This window comes from Penaeus chinensis, chromosome 7, assembly GCF_019202785.1.
Source record: "Penaeus chinensis breed Huanghai No. 1 chromosome 7, ASM1920278v2, whole genome shotgun sequence".
NCBI lineage: Eukaryota > Metazoa > Arthropoda > Malacostraca > Decapoda > Penaeidae > Penaeus > Penaeus chinensis.
In genome coordinates, this window is record NC_061825.1 from 41,296,074 (window position 1) to 41,317,446 (window position 21,373).

The 21,373-nt window shown below is 45.9% G+C and overlaps 1 protein-coding gene across 19 annotated transcripts in view; it reads left to right on the forward strand.

The window, feature by feature from the left end:
- Window positions 1–21,373, forward strand: part of LOC125027134 (membrane-associated guanylate kinase, WW and PDZ domain-containing protein 1-like) — a 224,514-nt gene that overhangs the window by 190,047 nt on the left and 13,094 nt on the right. For 15 of the 19 annotated variants that reach the window (XM_047615983.1, XM_047615986.1, XM_047615978.1 and 12 more), the window contains 2 exons: window positions 2,989–3,063; window positions 17,187–17,420. In XM_047615983.1, coding sequence (XP_047471939.1) covers window positions 2,989–3,063; window positions 17,187–17,420 — 309 coding nt within the window. Of the gene's footprint in view, window positions 1–2,988; window positions 3,064–17,186; window positions 17,421–18,367; window positions 18,476–21,373 lie in introns of those variants that run through there. The other 4 variants (XM_047615985.1, XM_047615987.1, XM_047615981.1 and 1 more) reach the window with 2 other exon arrangements.

Genomic DNA, 21,373 nt, shown 5'->3' on the forward strand with positions numbered 1-21,373 from the left:
TTCTAGAATTAATTAATCTCTGATAGTAAAATCAGGGTGATAAACCACTGCAGTTGAGGAAGGGAAATATACAGAGGAAGAGAGGAAGATATTAAAAATTAGGGTGCAGGGCAGAGGGCAGAGAGAGTGAGATGAGTATGCTTACTCGCAAAGAAAGGAAGATTTCGATTTCGTCGACATATGCAACTTACAACAAAGTTCTTCGTTACTGACCGTCATTTTACCATGACAATGACCTATATTCCGAATTTATAAATATTATGGACAGACAGACAGACAAAGAGACTTGGGATAAGTTAAAATAGATAGGCAGACAGTCGAACAGACAAGCATAGGTACACAGACAAGCAGACGTATAAACAGATAAATGCATAGACAGTTACATATTTATTGGTTTCATAGGATCAACAGTATAGTCATACACAACCTTGAACGCTGGAAATCACAATATCTTGGTGGTAAAAAAAATCCCTTCTCTGTGGCGCCGCCCAACATTTAGAGGAAAGTGGGCCAAGTGTTATGTGTGTATCGCCGTGGTCCTCCTTCACACCAATCCTCTTACTCGGGGCTTAATCCATCAGTACAGTACAGTTCCGATTTCTGTATGCCTGGTCTCAAAGCCGCTGTCTTAATCTTGTGGATGCTATCTCCGTGTTTGGACCGGTCTGAGTGAGTGCTTCGACTTTATTTTTTTTCTCTCTCTCTCTCTGATTCCCTTATCACCTTTTTTGACATTTGATATGGAGTGTCTTTTCTTTTTCGGGTGGGATTTTTTTTTTTTTTGTGTGTGTGTGAGGGGGAGGGGGTTATGGATGGCTCATTTTCACCGTGTTGTAATTTTTCGTTGCGTTATTTGATCGGCGCTTTTAGTCGAGAGTTCACGGATTTGTCGTGTCAATACATGCATTTATAGACACGGAGTAAAGCACAGAATTCACCTAAACACAGCTGTCATACCCATCCGACCCCCCCCCCCCCCATACATCTTCACGCGCACATACACAACAGTTCTCACGCATAACACTGAAGATGAAGTTTCACTCAACTCTAAAACGCGACCAAATCCCAGTATAATCACACACACTTTCTCTCTCTCTCTCTCTCTCTCTCTCTCTCTCTCTCTCTCTCTCTCTCTCTCTCTCTCTCTCTCTCTCTCTCTCTCTCTCTCTCTCTCTCTCTCTCTCTCTCTCTCTTTCTCTCTCTCTCTCTCTCTCTCTCTCTCTCTCTCTCTCTCTCTCTCTCTCTCTCTCTCTCTCTCTCTCTCTCTCTCTCTCTCTCTCTCTCTCTCTCTCTCTCTCTCTCTCTCTCTCTCTCTCTCTCTCTCTCTCTCTCTCTCTCTCTCTCTCTCTCTCTCTCTCTCTCTCTCTCTCTCTCTCTCTTTTCTCTCTCTCTCTCTCTCTCTTTCTCTCTCTCTCTCTCTCCACCCTTTCAAACCCGATTCACCCCCCTCATTCGCGCGTCCCCCATCGCACTGATCAGATGACGAATGCTTCCTCTCAGCGGAGCCGCGTGTTGAGGGCCCTTTGCTCTGTGGTTTGCTCCGCGCCGAGTGGGATGTGTGTGGGACGTGTATGTGTGTTTTTTAGTGTGTTGGGTGTGTGGTGGGTGGGGATTCAGCGGCGGTGGGGATTAGGAACCGCGGGTTTTCTCTTGATAGATATCGGTGGTGGGTGGGAGTTGGCTTGAATGTTACCTTTTTATTGCTTTTGCTGATGTTGTTGGGGTATTATTCCGCTACAGACTTTTTGAATCGATAGTTATTGTTCGGCTTATAAACCGAAGTTGATACTATGCTATTTCTAATGCATTCATCAGTCGTGGTCCCCAGACTTTGTAGCTATTCCTCAACTCCCTGTTTGTCACTTCACTTCAACGCGAGTTAAGAAAGGAACCTGTCGCACGTAGAGGCCCCTTCCATAACAATCAGACCCTTTCCCCGTCGGTATGAAAATCACTTGTAATTACCGGGTTGAATGTGACGTAATGGCCCAGCGCGCTGTCCGTCGGGAACATTGGACCATAGTACCGAAAGCCTCGAGGGATGAGGAATACTTTCTTACATCTGTCACTATTATTGCTGTTGTTGTTGTTGTTGTTGTTGGGGCGGGTGGACTTGTTCTTGATCCTGTTATTATTTTTGATCTTGTTTTCTTTGTTTTGATATTTCATTATGGAGGTGATAATGGTTACTGTGATTCTCCCTTTTTTTCTTCCTTTCTCCTCTTCGTATTATTATTGTCGTTGTTGTAATTCTCGTCGTATTTTGTTGTTATGGATATTGCAAGTAGGATCGCTATTATTATTTTTGTTCACTCTTATCCTCCTCCTCTCCTCCTCCCTTTATTGAATCCACCGCAAGCCATCCACCGCGATCCCCATCCCCGCGCCGAGCCACGTCGATCAACGCGAGTCAGGGTTGGCAAGGCCGACTTCGCCAAAATGCGCTCGGAAGACTCGCAAGTTTTAATTAATGAGCTCGACCAAGGGTTGTTATTATTACAATCATCATTATCATCATCGTCATCATCATCATCATCAGCATCATCATCATCATCATCATCATCATCATCATCATCATCATCATCATCATCATCATCATCATCATCATCATCATCATCATCATCATCATCATCGTTCATGTGGTTCTGTATCTTGGCTTTGGTCCCTTTCAAGCCCTGTGGCGCCGGTGCTTTTTTTTTTAACAGGTGTTGTGTTGTTATGAATATTGTGTTATTATCCTCCTTTCGCTGTTCTCTATTCCGTCCGTTGTTCACAATTTGCCGATCGCTTTCCTTGTGTATTTATTTCCTGCTATGGTTTACATGTATTAGTTATTGGCTCTCTGCCTCTCTACGGTATCCATTCCTTATAACGTTATTATTAATTATTTTTATTTTTGACACATTTACTCCCATTCCGCTGTATTAATCACGTTTCCGCTACAACAGATGAAATCAACTGAATAATGGTTTATTTATTTATTTACAGGTGAGTTCGGAGTAGCCTGCCTCCCCCCGGCCACAAGCCCCCCCCACCCGGCCTCGTCCAGGTCGAACAAGACGTGTAAGTGACCCCACCTTGTTAGTTCATTATGCTAATTAAAACTCTCTGATTATACGTGTAGGCTGGTTTTTTTTTTCTTCTTCTTTTTTGTAAATAAGGGTTTGAGTACAGATTTATGTGATTGGTGATTGTGATTGGCGGGAGAGCATCGAGTGGGCGGGGCTAAGCTACTTCTGGTTACGGTTGGATCACTACTTGAGGCGCGTTGAAATAAATGCTTCGTGATGTTTGTTGTCGGCATTAGTTTATAATACGTGTATATATATATATGTGTGTGTGTGTGTGTGTGTGTGTGTGTGTGTGTGTGTGTGTGTGTGTGTGTGTGTGTGTGTGTGTGTGTGTATGTGTGTGTGTGTTTGCGTGTGTGTGTGTGTGTGTGTGTGTGTGTGTGTGTGTGTGTGTGTGTGTGTGTGTGTTTGTGTTGTTTATGTGTGCGTGTATATATACATACATACATACATACATACATACATACATACATACATACATACATACATACATACATACATACATACATACATACATTCATGCATGCATACACATACACATACACGCACACATACAAACAATCTATATATACATAGTTATAAACATGTATACAAATATATGTATGTGCATCTGTGTGTGTTTATGTATATGCAAAGATTTGTGTGAGTGTATGTGCATGCGCGCGCATACATACACACACATACATACACACACATACATACACACACATACACACACGCGCGTGGATACGCGTACACACACATTATGTATGTACATATGTATGTATGTATGCATGTATGTATATATTTTTGTATGTATGTATGTATTTATTTATGTATTATTTTAGGCCTTCAGTGTCAGTCTCAAAAGATACATTTACAGGAATAAGGAAAATTCCCATTTTCTGATTTTTTAAAACTCAAATTCCGTTTTCTTTTTTGGCGAGCAAAAGGGGTTACACTGATATATGTGTGTAGGTATTTATGCATGTACGCATGCGTATATGTATGTATATGTATGCGTGTATATGTGTATGAGAAGAGACGTAGACAGAGAGAGAGAGGTTCTGCTCTATCGGGGAAAAATGAAGGAACATACCAGGCAGCATTTTCTTGGCCAGATAGCGAGGAAAATTAATCGAATCGCTGTCGTTTCACCGCCTGAACATGACGAAGAGTTTTTTTTTGCGTTGGAATCCAAGTGAGAAACGAAATGCGTCGATAACAAAAGCACTCAGTCACAGGCCGATTATTAGCGTGTCTTGTAACCAATAATTACGAGCTTGTATAATCTCCATGCTAACTGCTAAGCGTCATAGAGTGGTTGACCGCCGCTGACCTGCAGTCTGAAGTGACGAAGGAATGTTGTGGCACTAGTTACGGCGAGGTCAGCAGGGGTCTCCGTGAAATGCTGCCCTGACCCGCATCTCGGCCGGATAACAAAGGGGCAGCGCGACGTAAGAGTATTCAATTAGTTGCATTGATGATACACAAAGGGCGGGGATGCCAGGCCAGCGACGCAGCTCCTAATCCACTCTGCCCGCGAGGAAGAAAACGAGAGATGCCAGTTGAAGCCCCCCCCCCCCCACCTCACTCTCACCCGTTCGCTGGCTCGCCTCGCCCCCCCTCTTTTCCCACAGAGAGGATGGGGGAAGGGCATCTCTCTGGGGAGAAGGGAACGGGGGAAGGGGGACAAGGAAGAAGGGGGAAGCGGGGAGAAGGAAGAAGGGGGAAGGGGGGAGTAAAAAGAAGGGAGAAGGGGGGAAGGAAGAAGGGGGAAGGGGGGAGAAGGAAGAAGGGGGAAGGAGAGAGAAGGAAGAAGAGGGGAGGCGGAGGAAGAAGGGGGAAGGGGGGAGAGGAAAAAGGGGGGAGGGAGGGGGAGAAGGCAGAAGGGGAAAGGGGGGTAGAAGGAAAAAGGGAGAAGGGAGAAGGGGTAGGGTTTAAGAGGAGAGCGCGAGAAAAGTCTGAGAGGGAGAGGGAGAGGGAGAAGAGATCCCAAGAGAAGAGAGGGGGGAGGGGAGGGGGCTTGTATGATGGGCCACATAGTTACTCCCTTTCCTCTCCACCTCGCCTCCTCCCACTCCCCCTGAAAATACTGGGTATCACGAACTCCTGACTAAAGATTTTAAAGCCATTTTTCTGATTCTCTCTATATCATATGTTACACTCTACTGATACGATTACAGTGTAATGCAGAACTAACGGTAAATGTTATATCGATGTCTTTAGTGTCATTACAGGTAGATTGTATTTTTTATACAAGGCATTTAGCTTTTTAAAAAATGGGCGATTCTAGTTTCGATTGGAGGTCCATGATGTCAGTAGTGAATGATGGTAACCATGTTTTGTGTGCAGTGGGAACTCCTTTGGCTCGACAGCTGGCGGGCCAGAGAGAGAGAGAGAGAGAGAGAGAGAGAGAGAGAGAGAGAGAGAGAGAGAGAGAGAGAGAGAGAGAGAGAGAGAGAGAGAGAGAGAGAGAGAGAGAGAGAGAGAGAGAGACACACACACACACACACACACACACACACACACACACACACACACACACACACACACACACACACACACACACACACATACACACACAGTGTGTGTATGTGTATATGTATGTGTATGTGTATGTGTATGTGTATGTGTATGTGTATGTGTATGTGTATGTGTATGTGTATGTGTATGTGTGTGTGTGTGTGTGTGTGTGTGTGTGTGTGTGTGTGTGTGTGTGTGTGTGTGTGTGTGTGTGTGTTTTAGATTTATGCTTGTGTATAAATTGTTATGCGCTTGTGTGTCTGTGCGTTTTGCTGTGGTTGAACGTTTTAGGATTATGTGTATGTATAGGTAAATTAGTGAATTAAAAATTTATGTATGTATGTATATATAATATTGGGGAGAGAGAGGCAAAGCAACCGAGTTGCTCGTTTAATGCTACCCGGCACTCTTGTGTCACGCCCCCGGGGCTGCAGAGTGGCCCATAACCTTATTCGGCTCTTGTTATATGCCTTACAAGGCCTATAATTACTAATAGTGCCATCAGCTTAATTGCCTCCCGGCTCCAATACAGCGTCTCGAGGTGTGATTGAGTGTTTCCGCCGAAGGAAGTAACGGGCGAGATGCGTTCTGCGGAGCTTGACGGCGACGCTCCTGCGCCCGGACCCGCGGCCCGGCGGCGCGGCGGGTGGGCGGACGGCGGGGGGAGGGGGTAGAAGAAGAGAGGGAGAGGGGGAGGGGAGGGGAGTAGAGGGGGAGGGGGGTAGAAGAAGAGAGGGAGAGGGGGAGGGGAGGGGAGTAGAGGGGGAGGGGGAGGGGGAGAAAGGGAGAAGGAAAGGGGGAGGGGAGAAAGGGAGAAGGAAAGGGGGAGGGGGAGAAAGGGAGAAGGAAAGGGGGAGGGGGAGGGGGAGGGGGAGAAAGGGAGAAGGAAAGGGGGAGGGGAGAAAGGGAGAAGGAAAGGGGGAGGGGAGGGGGAGGGGGAGGGAGAAGGAGACGAAGAGGGAGAGGGAAAGAAAAGGAGACGGTGAGGGAGAGGTAGAGGGAGAGGCAGAGGGAAAGATAAAAAGAAAGAGAAAGAGAGGGAGAGGGAAAGAGAGGGAGAGGGAGAGGGAAAGAGATGGAGAGGGAAAGAGATGGAGAGGGAAAGAGATGGAGAGGGAAAGAGATGGAGAGGGAGAGCGAGAGCGAGAGGGAGAGGGAGAGGGAGAGGGAGAGGGAGAGGGAGAGGGAGAGGGAAAGGGAAAGGGAGAGGGATAGGGATAGGGAAAGAGAAAGAGAGGGAGAAGGAAAGAGAGAGGGAGAGGGAAAGAGAGCTATATACATATATGCATGTGTATGTATGTATGGATGTATGTATAATTCATGTACAAATTCCAGGTAGAACAACGAAGTGTAGTACAAGAAAACACACTAATATGCCTAAGGCTGTATGCCCTGATGAAGCAATAAAGCGTAAAGGCCTTAGGCATATTCATGGGTACTTCCCTTCGCTGTTCTACTTGCAATGTATGTATGTATATGCATATATATATATATATATATATATATATATATATATATATATATATATATATATATATACGTTTATCAATATATTTGTATATATATGTATATACATGTCTATATATGTATAGGAGTACATAATATACGTATATATATGTATATATGTATATATATATGTATATATGTATATGTATATGTATATATGTGTGTATGTATAATTACGCCGCCGGGGAAAATGATTAAAACATGGAGAAAATGCTTTGCTCATTTTTTATACTTTTTGTGAAATGTCTCTGCATTGTGTTATTTTTATTATAAACATTATAATTATTATGTTTTAAACATAAGCAATTATTATAAATTATATTATATAATAACTAGAATGTTATAAACATTAGTAACAACAAAACAAGATAACGTAAAAGATTTTAGTAAATCAAAGAAAAGGGTAAACAGGGGGGGACAGGCAGTACTCGTAATTGGCTCACTGGTGAATTAGTACAAGTGTAGCCATCTATGTGTAAAAACAATTAAACAAGTATTCACAGTGGGCATAGCACGCACGTACACGTCATTCCCGTCGGCATTGGGATAATATATATATGTATATATATGTATATGTATATATCTATATATGTATGTTTAGTGTGTGTGTGTGTGTGTGTGTGTGTGTGTGTGTGTGTGTGTGTGTGTGTATGTGTGTGTGTGTGTGTGCGCGTGCGTGCGTGTATGTGTGTTTATGTGTGTATATATATATATATATATATATATATATATATATATATATACACACACACACATACATACATACATACATACATACATACATACATACATACATACATACATACATACATACATACATACATACATACATACATACATACATAAATACAGAGAGAGAAAGAGATAATAGAATAGAATAGAATAAAATGAAATATGGTCATAATGAATTTCAACGCAACTTATGAAGAGTCAGTAAGGAACGCAGGGTGAAAGTGAGAGAATTCTTGGCCTCAAATCTTCGGAACTTGAAAGAGAGGAAAGCCACTGCGAGGCGGCGGGAAAGATGAGCCAAGGAGCGAAAAGAGAAGTAGATTTAACAAAGAAGTTTTCACGTAGAGGAAGAAAGGGAAAAAGGGAGAAATGTGTGCGACGTGGATCTCCGCATTCTGAGGGGCGGAAGGCCGTCGGGGCGCCTTGACATCATAATTGCTTCGGTCGGCGCAGCTCGGCACGCTCTGGCGCCCGTCGTGGCGTATTCACGGCGTATGGCGGCTCGGGCGGAGGAGGGCTGATAGATCGACCCAAGGCTGATTTAAGATGGAAACGGGCCTCGGATGCGTTTTAGAGCTTTTTGTGCCTGGCAGAGGACTAGATTTCCCGTTTATTGTCCTGCCAACAGTGTGACGCTTTCTGATGATCGTCTGAAGCTCATTACTCCAGGTTGACACTCGGGGAGGAATGACGAGGCGCGGAGTGCCTGTCGCCCATTTCAGGTAAAGGAGTGGCAGAGCAAGTCGAAGTGACGGATCACGCCCACGGGAGGAACGCCTCCCTCGGGCGGCGTGCGTGATTTGGAGCCCTTCTTGCGGGCGCCCGAAGTATGGCTTTGGCGTGTGCAGGAGGCCTGGTTACGCCTCCTGCGAGCGCCCGACAATGGCCGAGGGGCGGGCTGTTTCCGCATTTTCTGCAACTTTCCTCGGCGCGGCGGCGGGAGGGCCCGGCGAGGCGGCCACTGTGCGTGCGAGCGTGGTGGCTACCGGACCTGCTGGCTCGCACCTGCTCGCTTCGCAGACGATATTAGTGATGTGAGATGTGCGATGCCTCGGCGCTCATGGCCGTGGTTATGTGTTGTGCTGCTGAATCTAGTGCTCTTGTGACCCGCTCGTTCTGGGGGAGACACACGGGAACGGGTGCGAGGGCGTACTAGGTCAGCCGTGTTCACTGGTGGCCTCAGAGGAGGTCAAGGTGTAGGTCAAACTCACGTTCCTCAGTGTGTGGGTACTGAGGTAGCCAGGTGCATCCCTGCGAGCTCATAGTCGACCCTCAGGTGTCTACTTGGGTGCAAGTGACTGCTCTAATCTCGCAGTGTCACGAATCGTGATCAGCTAAAGAAGTGGTCCTAATCGCATAACGTGTGCCGTGTCTTCGTCCAGTGTTGTTGCTCAAGCGTGTGCGTGCTCCGTCTGTGCTTTAGTGTAACGTACATAGAAAGGCGCGGCAGCGAGTTAAGTATAGCCCGCAGGCGGGAAAGACATTACGGCCGGAGTTTCTCTTCCGCTGTCGTGCCTGGCACTCGTGCGTACACCCGCGGTGCGTTACCTGCGAGGCTCCGTGTTGTAGGTGTGACGCTCCGCCACGCCATGGTGACGCAGTGACGCCCGCTCGTTCGTGCCATCGTCGTCGCAGCGGGAGCCATGCCGGTGTCCAGCAGGGGTAGGCTGGCGCGCGCGTGGAGGGCCAGGAGAGAGGGCGGGCGGCGCCGGGCCAGGGCCTGCGCGGCGCTCTTGCGGAAGGCCAGCTCGGCCACCCGCCGCCTGCGCCCGTCCATTAGGTGCTCCTCGAGCGACGGCCTCGACTCCATCCAGGACGAGGACGAGTTCGAGTTCCGCCGCGCGCACAGCCTGGCCAAGGGAGACATCTTCCACCCCGCCCTCAGAAGCCCGCGCGCCGCCCTCACCGCTGCGCACTACATCGACGCCCATATCTTCAACACCGCCCTCAAACGGACCAAGCCCAAGTGCCAGGGCAAGGCGCCCGTCGCTTACAACAACTACGTTGATTACCGCGACCTGTCGTGGGTGACTCCCGTGGGAGATTACAATGAGCGCAGCATCGATGAGTGCATCGCCGCCCGCACCCACCGCTCCAGGGACGCCACAGGGGAGAGCTCCTCCAGCGGGGTGGGGAGCATGACCCAGGAGAGTTCCTCCTCCTCCTCCTCTTCCACGTCCTGCTCCACCGCTCGTCCCCCGCCCCCTCCGCATGCCAAGCCGGAGCCCATTTACGCCCGCTCCACCAAGATGAAGGCCGCCAGCGCCCCCGGCGGCCTCGGAGATCAGCCTCAGGGAAAGGACCCGCTCAACACTTCGACTGGCACCTACGAAGTGACGTGGCAGTTCGGCCCTCTGCCTCCTCTTCCACCGCCACCTCCCCCTCCACCTCCGATCAAGCTCTCCACCCATTCCACTTCCACCCCTTTCCCCCTTTACCTTAGCAAGGCATCTTGTCTCGCTAGCCAACCTGCCAGTCCATCAACCCAGCCGTGCCATCTGAGCAACCCTGCGTCCAGTGCCATCAACCGAATACCTCGACTCAGTAGCCAGCCAGCGAATTACACAAAGCACGTGTTCCGTTCCCCCAGCCAACAAGCGCGGTCCACAAACCCACGCTCCCATTCCACCCGGCCGTGCCAGTCCACTTGCTCCACCAGCCAGTCCCCGCGCGCCGCAGACGATACGTGCCTTTCCCGCCAGCCTCTCCCCCCGTGGAAGCAGCCCCCTCGCCCTCCTCCCAAGCCGGCGCATCCCGCAAGCCAGTCCACCGGAACCCGCCCATGCCTGCCCCTCGGCTGCCCAAGCCAGGCCACAAACAAGCAACCCAGTGATTCTGTCGCCAAGCCTTCTCGGTCGGATGGTTGGCATCCTTCAGCCCACACTCAGATTCTTGACCCAAACAAACTGCTTCCCCCGCCCCCTCTCTCACCCCCGCCCCTCGTCCCTGTCCGCACTTCGAGCAAGCGGCCAAGCGGCGTGGCAAATTTCCCATCGCCCGCATCTTGGAAACTGCCGACATGTCGTTCGCGAAAGGAGACGGATATAAATGTGCCTCGTAATTCAGATAAATGTAACAAGCAAGTTGACGCCTCATTTGGTGAACAAGACTCGCAGAATTACGTAGACATTCGAGATACTTCGGCTCTGTGCGGGCTGGTGGTGAGGGCGGGGCTGAGCACCCACGACTCGGCCGTGGGGACTTCGGGTAACGTCACCCAAGGCCCCGGGGATGGCTCCCACGAGGCAGCGCTTGGCTCGAGATTGCTCCTATGTGCTTCCAAGACATCCTCAGCCTCACACATGGAGGCAAGCGTCTGTCGAGACACCAGTGATAGCATGGGGACCAGGACGCATTCGCACGATTTCGAGGGCATCAGTTTGGACTCGACATCGGCTTCGTGGAGGTGGTGCTCGGCGTCTAAGGAACGAGTGCGAGCTCCCTCGTGCGGAGACTATGAAGAGATGTACTCAAGCCATATGAACTCCGCTGCATACGCCATGGCCAGGACGCATAGCGAGCCCTCGTTCTATGGCGTCGCCTCCAGCTCCCTCGTCAGCAACACCTCCAGCATATATTACGCCGACGCTGAGGATACGCACGAAGGTATAGTGTCTGTACTTAGTCGTTGTGGAGTCGTCGAAGGATATAGTGCAACTTGTAATGTCCCGGCTGTTGGCAGCGATGAATTTGATCTCCGATCTTGTGGTTAACTCAAGGGGCACACTCGATTACGACGCTTGGGGTCGGCTCGTCTTGTTTACAAAAATTACGTGTTTGCTCATGTGCGCTGGATAAGAAATTTTGTTCTGTGATGGTTGATGGGCTGCACGAATTGGAAAACAATTATGCATTTTATCGGTTCATGATCGAGTGGAAACCGAATATTCGTATGTGCAGATCAACGAGTTAGGGGATTAATCTATGGATGTAGTTATAGCATTAATATGATTTTTATTTTAGGGGATTCAATTATCAGAGCAGTCATGATAATGATGAGCAAATCATCACTTGGTTACCCGTTTCTTGTCTAATTTAGTGATTATGCGTACGTCTAATTACAGTTTTCTTTACTAGACATTCCTCCACAGTGCGTGGAATACAACAATGTCACGTAATACAAAAGGGCACTGAGTTTGATGTACAGTGCATATGGTTGATTAAATGATTGTTTAGGGCTTGAAGCGCGCGCACACACACACACACACACACACACACACACACACACACACACACACACACACACACACACACACACACACACACACACACACACACACACAAAATTATATAAATATTTACATAATACATAATGTATGCGATATTTGTATATGTTTAGATGAGGGAGAGTGAGTGAGTGAATGAGTGAGTAGTCAAGCGAGCGGGGAGTGAATGCGTGTTCGGAAAAGGAGTTTGTCATATATTTTGCATGTATCGGCTCAGTTCAGAATTGGCGGTTCCAGCAAATGATGCAACCTGAAAGACCATTGTTATTCAGAACAAAGGCCATGATTAAATTCAGAATGCCCGAAAAAATCTCCGGCTCTCCGCGAACGTAAGAACGCGCGCAAAGACACATAAAACAACACAATGAAGCCATCTCCCCGCGTTACATAAACAATGCGCTATTGAAAGACGCGATTATTATTACGATTTCGAGATTGGCCAATCGCTCCTGAAAATATAAATCACGACATCGCGGACGCCTTTTGTGGAGGCGATGCCTGCGACCAAGCCCGAAGGTGGGGAAAGTAAGTCCGTGGTTGCATGCGCGCTCGTAAATGTTTGTGCACGGAGGCCCCACAGTGTGTTAAACGTGTTTGTTGAATATCTGAATGGCGTTTTCCCCTCGTGTTTAACATAGTGTGCGTTTGTTCGGGGTGTCCGTGCCAGTGTCTGTTTGGGTGGCGAGGCGTGTCAGCTTGGTTGTAGGGGCAGGTTTTCGTGTATGGGAAGAGATCCTGACCGTTTCTACTTTCGTATGCTTAACATGGAGAGCGTGGCTTGTGGTAGCCCTCTCTCGCTCCGCTACATTCCCCCGAACACCAGAGCCCGTGTAAGAACGCCGCGCGCCCCTGCCGTGGGCGTGGTTCCGGTGGGAGGCGAGGGCAAAGGTGGAAGCAAAAGGACGACCCTACGAAGCCGCAACTTTCTTTTCTCGCACGCCGCTTATGGCAGTGCGAGGGACCCCCTCGGCGGCGGCGCTCGGCCTCCGCTCGGCGGTCTGTTTCTGTCGTGGCTGTCTTTCTGGCGCTTTAGGATGGAGGTGGTTGAGGGCTGTCGTAATGCTTAGCGCTCGCTCTCTCTCTCTCTCTCTCTCTCTCTCTCTCTCTCTCTCTCTCTCTCTCTCTCTCTCTCTCTCTCTCTCTCTCTCTCTCTCTCTCTCTCTCTCTCTCTCGTCTGCCCGAGGAAACATCCACTTGCGGCTCATGTTTCAGGGATCACAAAGTGTGTCAGGAAGTCCATTAGGTCGCCAATCGCATAATGGTAAAACGCGGTGAGAGTCTAGGCATGCGCCGGCGGGACGGGGCAGCACGGGGGAAGTAGAGCAGCGGCGGAAGTTCGCAGGAAGGAGGCGCTGGTTCCTCCACCCCCGCCCCTCACCTCCCTCCTCCTCCTCCTTCCCCTAGGGTGCGACAACCACGGGATCACAGGAAAGTGGAAACCCAGGCCGTGCTCAGCGGAGTAATTCATGGATGTGTGTCAAGTGGCCCTCTCGTCGCCTATTTGGGAACATTGTGGCAGGCCGAGGCACTCGCCCGCCCGAGGCCACGTCCTTCACGCATGGTACTGTGACCTGGGCGCGGCTGGGCCTCCGTGCACTGTGGAAATTTGCTGTCAGTTTCCCAGCGTTAATGCCAGTAGCACTCCTCTGTCTGTTTGGGTCGTCACGTTTGAATCAGGGTCGTCTCCTTTGCGGTCTTCATCTCTACGGAAGAGCAGAGCATTTCGTTGTATTATGGGCGGGGGTAATCGTCATCGTTCAGGGCCGGAGATCGGAGGCAAAGTAGAGACTGCGGGAGATCACACTTTTACATTTTTTTTCTTCTCTTTCTTTTTTACGTATCGGGGAAAGCGAGAGGGGGGATACTCGGACGTGTTTCGCGTGAGCCCTAGTCGCTTCCGCCGTCGTCGCCGCCGCCACATTCCGTCCGCAGCGCCGCACAAAGGAATTCGCGGAAAAATGGCGTTTCGTGCAGGTATGAAGGAGAGGCCCTGGCGCTGTGTGTCAGGAGGACCAACTTTCTCGCCGGCCCGTTCGGCTTTCCGAGTCATCATTTGTATACAGGAGCCGGATTTTTTTCTCTCTCTCTCTTGTTATGAGGCTGGTCATTGTGTCCAGATGGATGTGGGAACTTATAATCCCCTTCTGAAATAACAATCCATCCTTACGAGCCCGGACAGGTGTGTGGGTGTGTATGGTTGTTTGTGCGTCTGTTAGTTGTGTTCGGTTCCTTTGTTCGTTATCTCTCTCTCTCTCTCTCTCTCTCTCTCTCTCTCTCTCTCTCTCTCTCTCTCTCTCTCTCTCTCTCTCTCTCTCTCTCTCTCTCTCTCTCTCTCTCTCTCTCTCTATCTATATATATATATATATAAATATATATAAACACACATACATATATACTCTCTCTCTCTCTCTCTCTCTCTCTCTCTCTCTCTCTCTCTCTCTCTCTCTCTCTCTCTCTCTCTCTCTCTCTCTATATATATATATATATATATATATATATATATATATATATATATACATACATACATACACACACATACATATATATACTCTCTCTCTCTCTCTCTCTCTCTCTATCTATATATATATATATATATATATATAATTATATATATATAATTATATAACTATATATAATTATATAAATATATAATTATATATATATGTATATATATGTATATATATGTATATATATGCGTGTGTGTGTGCGTGCGTGTGTGGGCGGGTGTGCGTTTGCGTTTTCTAGCGCGCGTCTGTATGCGTCAGTATTCCATAAATGTGAGTGAATGCCACAAGCTATTGAACGATCACCGCACCTGCTGGGAAAATCAGCTGTTTCGGAACCTGCCAAATTTGGTAATTTGTGACGACCGGTTTTCCATCTGACGGGCGGCCCACTGACAGGTCAACGCAGACAAGCCCCGGACGCGAATACGGCAAGTGTGACGAAGACGCGGTAATTCGAAAGTTCCGTGACAAGTGAAGAGCGCCATAACACTCGGGGACGTCGCCGGGAAGCGTTGCGTATTTGAATGCCCCTTTTAGGAGACTGATCGTAATTAATTCTAGAGATTTGGAGACGGGATCAGGAGACGGAACTTTCACTGCTATTTGGGACATTAGCAGATGATTTGTGTTTTCTCTCAGGGTTTGGATAGTTCCTTGTTAGACGACGGACTAGTAGAAAAATCCTTCAGGGTGAAAGGGCTTCCGAACGGAAAGAACGAAAGGCTTTCATGTGTGAAGAGAGTCGCTTTCAAGACAAGACAGGAAGGAGCGGAAGCAGTGAGCCGACACTGTTGTCTTCCTGCTTTCCCTGCCACTGCGCTTTTGTTTGATTCCGCGTACGCTTGGTTTCCGATGGCGACTCATTGCTGCTTCATTAATTAAAGGCCACTGTCGCTTTTACTGGGATAGCTGCAGCATGGGGCCACTTTTGCAACGCAACGCAATGTCTGTTTTCTCGTTTGGGAGAGAGTTTCCTTTTCTTTCTCTCTGTGTTAGGTTGGGGTTTTAGGGCGGGGAAATAGGTAGGGGTGGAAAGGTCAGCCTGTTTGGAGGGATTTGGAAAAGGAGAAAAGATAACCCCTCCCATTTTTACGTTCGACAGCGTGAATCGCCTACGAATATAAACTAATGAAAGTGGAGACTTCGGCGATAGGGAGGAGGAGAGGAGAGAAGTAGGGAGATGAGGGGGGAGGAAGGGAGAAGAGAAGAGAAGAGAAGAGAAGAGAAGAGAAGAGAAGAGAAGAGAAGAGAAGAGAAGAGAAGAGAAGAGAAGAGAAGAGAAGAGAAGAGAAGAGAAGAGAAGAGAAGAGAAGAGAAGAGAAGAGAAGCGGCAGCGGCAGCGGCAGCGTGGAGAAGCGGCCAGGGCGGAGTGAGGGAGTGACGAGGCAAGAACATTGTGCCTCAACCTCACGGGTCTTCATTATTGCCATTCCATGTTATCAAGGCTTTGTCGGAAATCTTGACTCGTCAGCTGGCATCTCGGAAGGATTTTTATCTGGTTTTTTTTTCCTCTTACTCTCATGCGATAACGATAAGCGATGAAGAATTATCAAAATGTGATAACTTTTAAGTGGATGGATACGACTTTCCGTTAGACGCGGGAGGGGGTGGGGATTGGTAGTTTACGAGTATATCGTTTGATGCTATGAAAATGTCATTAGCGTTGCCATGTGGTTGATGTTGCCATTTGTATACAAATATTTTCTTGGTATTTTAGTTTGGAATTGAGGACGATTTTACCACTAATATATCTCCATATTTTTTGTATGTCTTGTACTGCCATAGAGGTTTCATTTGTGATCGTAAAACTAGGGTAAAAGATTTCTTTGAACGAAAGCAAGATGATCGAGAATGTAACACAGATTCACGTAACGAGGTTGTCTCATTCTACTTCTACTTGGTGGGTCGGTAGGTAGCTCATCACAAGAGGACTCCATCGGCTAAGTTGTAAAGCAGCCATCAACGTGTAGTGCTCTCGCCTTTGTCAATACAGGTGAACGCCAATTGTTGACGCAAGTAGGGCCACATACATATCAGGGAACGCAAATAGGGAAGGGTAACGAGGAAAACATGCAGGCAGTATCTTATCAGCGGAGTTGACAGATATGATAACCTTTATTATTATCAATATTATTATTATTATTATTATTATTATTATTATTATTATTATTATTATTATTATTATTATTATTGTTGTTGTTATAATTATTATTGTTATAATTATTATTATTGTTGTTATCATCATCATTATTATTATTATTATTATTATTATTATTATTATTATTATTATTATTATTATTATTATTATTATTACAATTATTATCATTATCATTATCATTATCATTATCATTATCATTATCATTATCATTATCATTATTATTGTTATTATGTTGACAATAATCATGATCAAGCTGATTGTGATGACCATTCATACCAATATGCTCATTCTTTATGACTTAAGGTGTCACATCATTGAGTGTTTCTATGGCTCCAGTGCTGTATTTCTGGCTTTGTTGCTAAACAGAATTGCCTTTACTAGCAATGCTGGTACCTATCCCTTGCAAGCAGAAATCAGCCATCTGCGCGTGGCACTGCGGTTCCTCACTTCATTATGTAATGGCTTCCCTCTCCTTTTGCAGGGTCCCTGACTCGTGATCTGCGGCAGTACCTGAACACACGTTTCCAAAAGGGTAGCGTGGACCATGAGCTGCAGAACACCATCCGCGACAACGTGTACCTGCGCACCGTTCCAGTGACCACCCGGTCTCCACGTCAGGGGGAGGTCAACGGAGTCGACTACACTTTTCTCTCGAAGGAAGAATTTCGTGCTCTGCAGAGATCCGGGAATCTGCTGGAGTCTGGCGTCTTTGAGGGTAAGTTTGCACTCTGTACAGGTGTTTGAGTTTGGTTTTCTTAACTCTGGCATGTCTTGCACGTTGCTAATAACTGCATAAGCACTTTTATATAAAATAACTGGCTTCTCCGAATCACATATAGTTCATTGCTCAAGAATGGCTTACGAAATACATGAATGGATAATAACTTACAAAAGTATTTGGAGAGCACGTTTAGATTAGTGCTGCATTTTCTAACCTTTTTCCTTTTTTTTTCTTTCTTTCTTTCTTTCTTTCTTTTTTTACTTTCTTTCTTTCTTTCTTTCTTTCTTTCTTTCTTTCTTTCTTTCTTCCTTTCTTTCTCTTCTTCCTTTCTTTCCCTTCTTCCTTTCTTTCCCTTCTTCCTTTCTTTCCCTTCTTCCTTCCTTCCTTCCTTCCTTCCTTCCTTCCTTCCTTCCTTCCTTCCTTCCTTCCTTCCTTCCTTCCTTCCTTCCTTCCTTCCTTCCTTCCTTCCTTCCTTCCTTCCTTCCTTGGTGGGGGGAAATGAATGGATGACCTCTTGTGCCAATATGTGTTGTTTCCATATCAGATGATGCTACGGAATATAGATTTGTATATATATATATATATATATATATATATATACAGGGGTGGGAGGTGGGGGATGGATGAAGGTGTTGTCATTGGAGTCATATTAGATAAATAAATAAATGAGTAATGCATTATCAACTTGCAGTTGATAATGCATTGTTATTATTATTATTATTATTATTATTATTATTATTATTATTATTATTATTATATATTAAAAGGGTGCAAGGATAAACACCCCTGCACCCTTTGTAAATCTGGGTATGGTTGTACATCGAAAGTCAGTTGCTTAAGCACATAAATATTTTATCAGGCCTAAAAAATGAATTTCAAATTTGGTGATAAGATATTGTAAGATTGTACATTGAGATAAGCCTTGGCATGGTGCTGCTATCAGTACAAATAAGTAGTGATGTCGTTACCTGTTAGGAGGCCATCATATAGGGATTATCTTCTGAATTATGAAAAAGATGCACATAGAAGACCTAGAAATGTTGCAAGAGGTATGCAAAACAATTGTCTAAAAATGATTATTATTTTTTTATTGTTAGTCTTATGGCACAAGAGCTCATTCATTCAATTGTGCATGTGATGTGGTTTCATGCTAGATGGCAAGTGTGTCTCAACTGCATGATGTGACACTTGCTACTTGGCAGAAGGTAAAGTGTTTTGCTTACAGGACATGAATATGGGACACCAGTACCATCCCCCATATCATCCGCCCTGCAGCAGCGCCACACTGCAGAACGCATAACACGGCATAGGTTGCGCCACAGGATGGCATCGGTCACGTCACATAACTCTTCTGAAACATTTCCAAGCCCCGTTATGGAACGAAGACGCCTTCCTCCACTCCTTACCCCCTGGATGGGCATGCGAAGGGGAAGAGCCGCATTGCCCAGTGATGATGCCCCCCCTAGTGAACCCCAAAGTGAACCAGGATTGGATCCAGATGCACATGCAGATTCCCTGGAGGGCAACAACCTCTTGCGTTCTTTTTCTCTGCCCACAAAACAACCAAGAGCAGGAAAGTATGGCTCGGACAAGATCAAAACGCTTCCAGGAAGATTGTTAAAGGGGGTTCAGCGCCCTTCACTTAGAGAACTGAATCGAACTTTCAGTGCCAATGAAATTAAGGAATACTTTATTCGGAATGGAAGCCAGCGCTATCGTATGGGTGAAAATGAATTACGTGGCCAGGCTTACATGTCCAGCAAGCATGAAACATCAGTGCCAATTAATCATTCCACAGGTACCATTACTCGTAGGGCATCTAGTTTTAATAAAAACTCTCCTATGCGGAAAAGTAAAAGCTTAGCATCCTTTTCAGTAGATCCAGATTACAAATCTATGCCAATTAGTTATCTCGTAGCTCAGTCTCTCCTTACACAGCCTCAGCAGAAAACCAGGAGAAGAACGCTGTCAGATGAGTGTATAACCGAAGAATCAGACCTTGAGTCTCTCTTTGGTGGCAGTGAAGATGGTGATACTATTGTTGGTAGTGACAGTAGTGCTTATAGCACATCTGATGACAGTGACACATTATCTGCTCACAGTGAAATCCTTACAAATATTTACAAAGTTTATGATAGAAAACCACAAACAAGATCTGTAAACCATTTAAATTGGATTCCTAATGTAAAAAGTATATCTGCTGATAATCTCTCTCTGCTATCAAATGAGGAGTCAGTAGACCCAGTAGATTCAATTCCTGTTTTTCCTAGTAGACAAAATATTGACCAGAACACACCTGCCTTACACACCTCTGTAATAAGAAGCAATCCTAATCTAACTGCACCAGAAAGCACATCTACTGAAGGCTGTATAACGTTAGGCAATTGCTTCTCTGAACTCTATCATGACATACCCAGTTATGACGAAGAGGTAAATAACATAATTGGTATTAATCAGGAGGAGACTTTGTCAGACACCAGTGATTCAGCCTTTCTTTCCACTCCCCAGGCATTATCAATGTCTCCAGATGGCACTGCAATGGAAACTGCATCATATACAGATAGTGATATATCTAGTGTTAATTTGGATGATTTCATGTATGACTCTGGTTTTGAAAAGCAGTCAGATCGGTGTGGGAGTTCATCTTCTGGTAGTGTAAATGTTTATAGAGTTAATGACAGCATTCAGGACACAGAAACTAGCAAGTATGTTATGATATATGATTCTTCAGACATCAAAATCACGAGTGTAGAGAAGCCACCACTACCACCTAGAAGTTCTTCACTAAAAAAATATTTGGAAAGTAACACTGTTAATAAAAAGGAATTATTGGAAAGACAGAATGAGGCTAAAAGAAAGATTTCAGAAAATGTAGTATCCAAAGAGCACAAGATTATAGTAGGAAAAAATATTGGACAAAAGGAACCTTCTAACCAAAAGTCTGTCTGTGGCACCTCCGCAGTGGATGTTGAATATCCTGCTAAAGGAGCAAGTGTCAGGCCAGTCCCAGATGGATGCTCAACTGAAATGGAATCAAATAGTTTCTCATCATGTGAAAATATAGGAGAAGATTTGACTGATCATCCTAAAATCAATGGTGTCATAAAACATGGAGGGACTTCACTAAAATCAAGCAGTAAACAGATTCATGAACATCCACAAAATAAATGTGGGAATATTCCAAAATCTAACAGGGATGCTTATATCAAACTTGTAAGTAGCCTAGAGAGCTCATATCTTAAGAAGGCTGGAAATAAGAAATGGATCAAGGAATCTGAGGTTTTAGACTTGACTTTGGATGTTAATTCAGGTTCTGGTAATATAGATAATCCAAAAAGTTTAGATGTGAAAAATGGGCTTGCACAAAATTACGGTGTGAGTGTTTCCAAATGTGACGGGAATGAATTTAGCAGAGTTGGGAACAATCCAAATAATTCAGAAGTTAGAATTGCTGATAGTAGAAAGGACTCCATTTCATCCTCAACCTCATCTGCTAGTTCAAATGAATACCTTAAACCTATGAATGATCTATCTATGTGTTCAGAATTATCACAGGAAGAAGCCAACAGTAATGACAAACAAACAAATAGTAAGTCACTGCCAGTCAAAACTCCAAGAGTATCAAAAGCAAGAAATTTTGCAGCTGCCAATAATTCTCCACACATTGATGCCCAAGGAGATTTGGAATTAAATGGGGTTAGCAGTTTATATTCTAGTATAAAAGAGGATAAAAGCCCAAACTTTAATTTCAAGGGAAGAAAAGAGGCACATTGTGTGCCTGCATCACCACCACAGAGAACTCTGTTCATTAGTAGAAATACACCCACAAGATTTAGTGTAGCAAAAACACCACATGAGAGACAAAGACGTGCCATACAGCAACAAAGTAATATCCTCCGAAATTTCATCAGGTCTAGTCTAAAATCAACAACAACAGACAGTAGTCT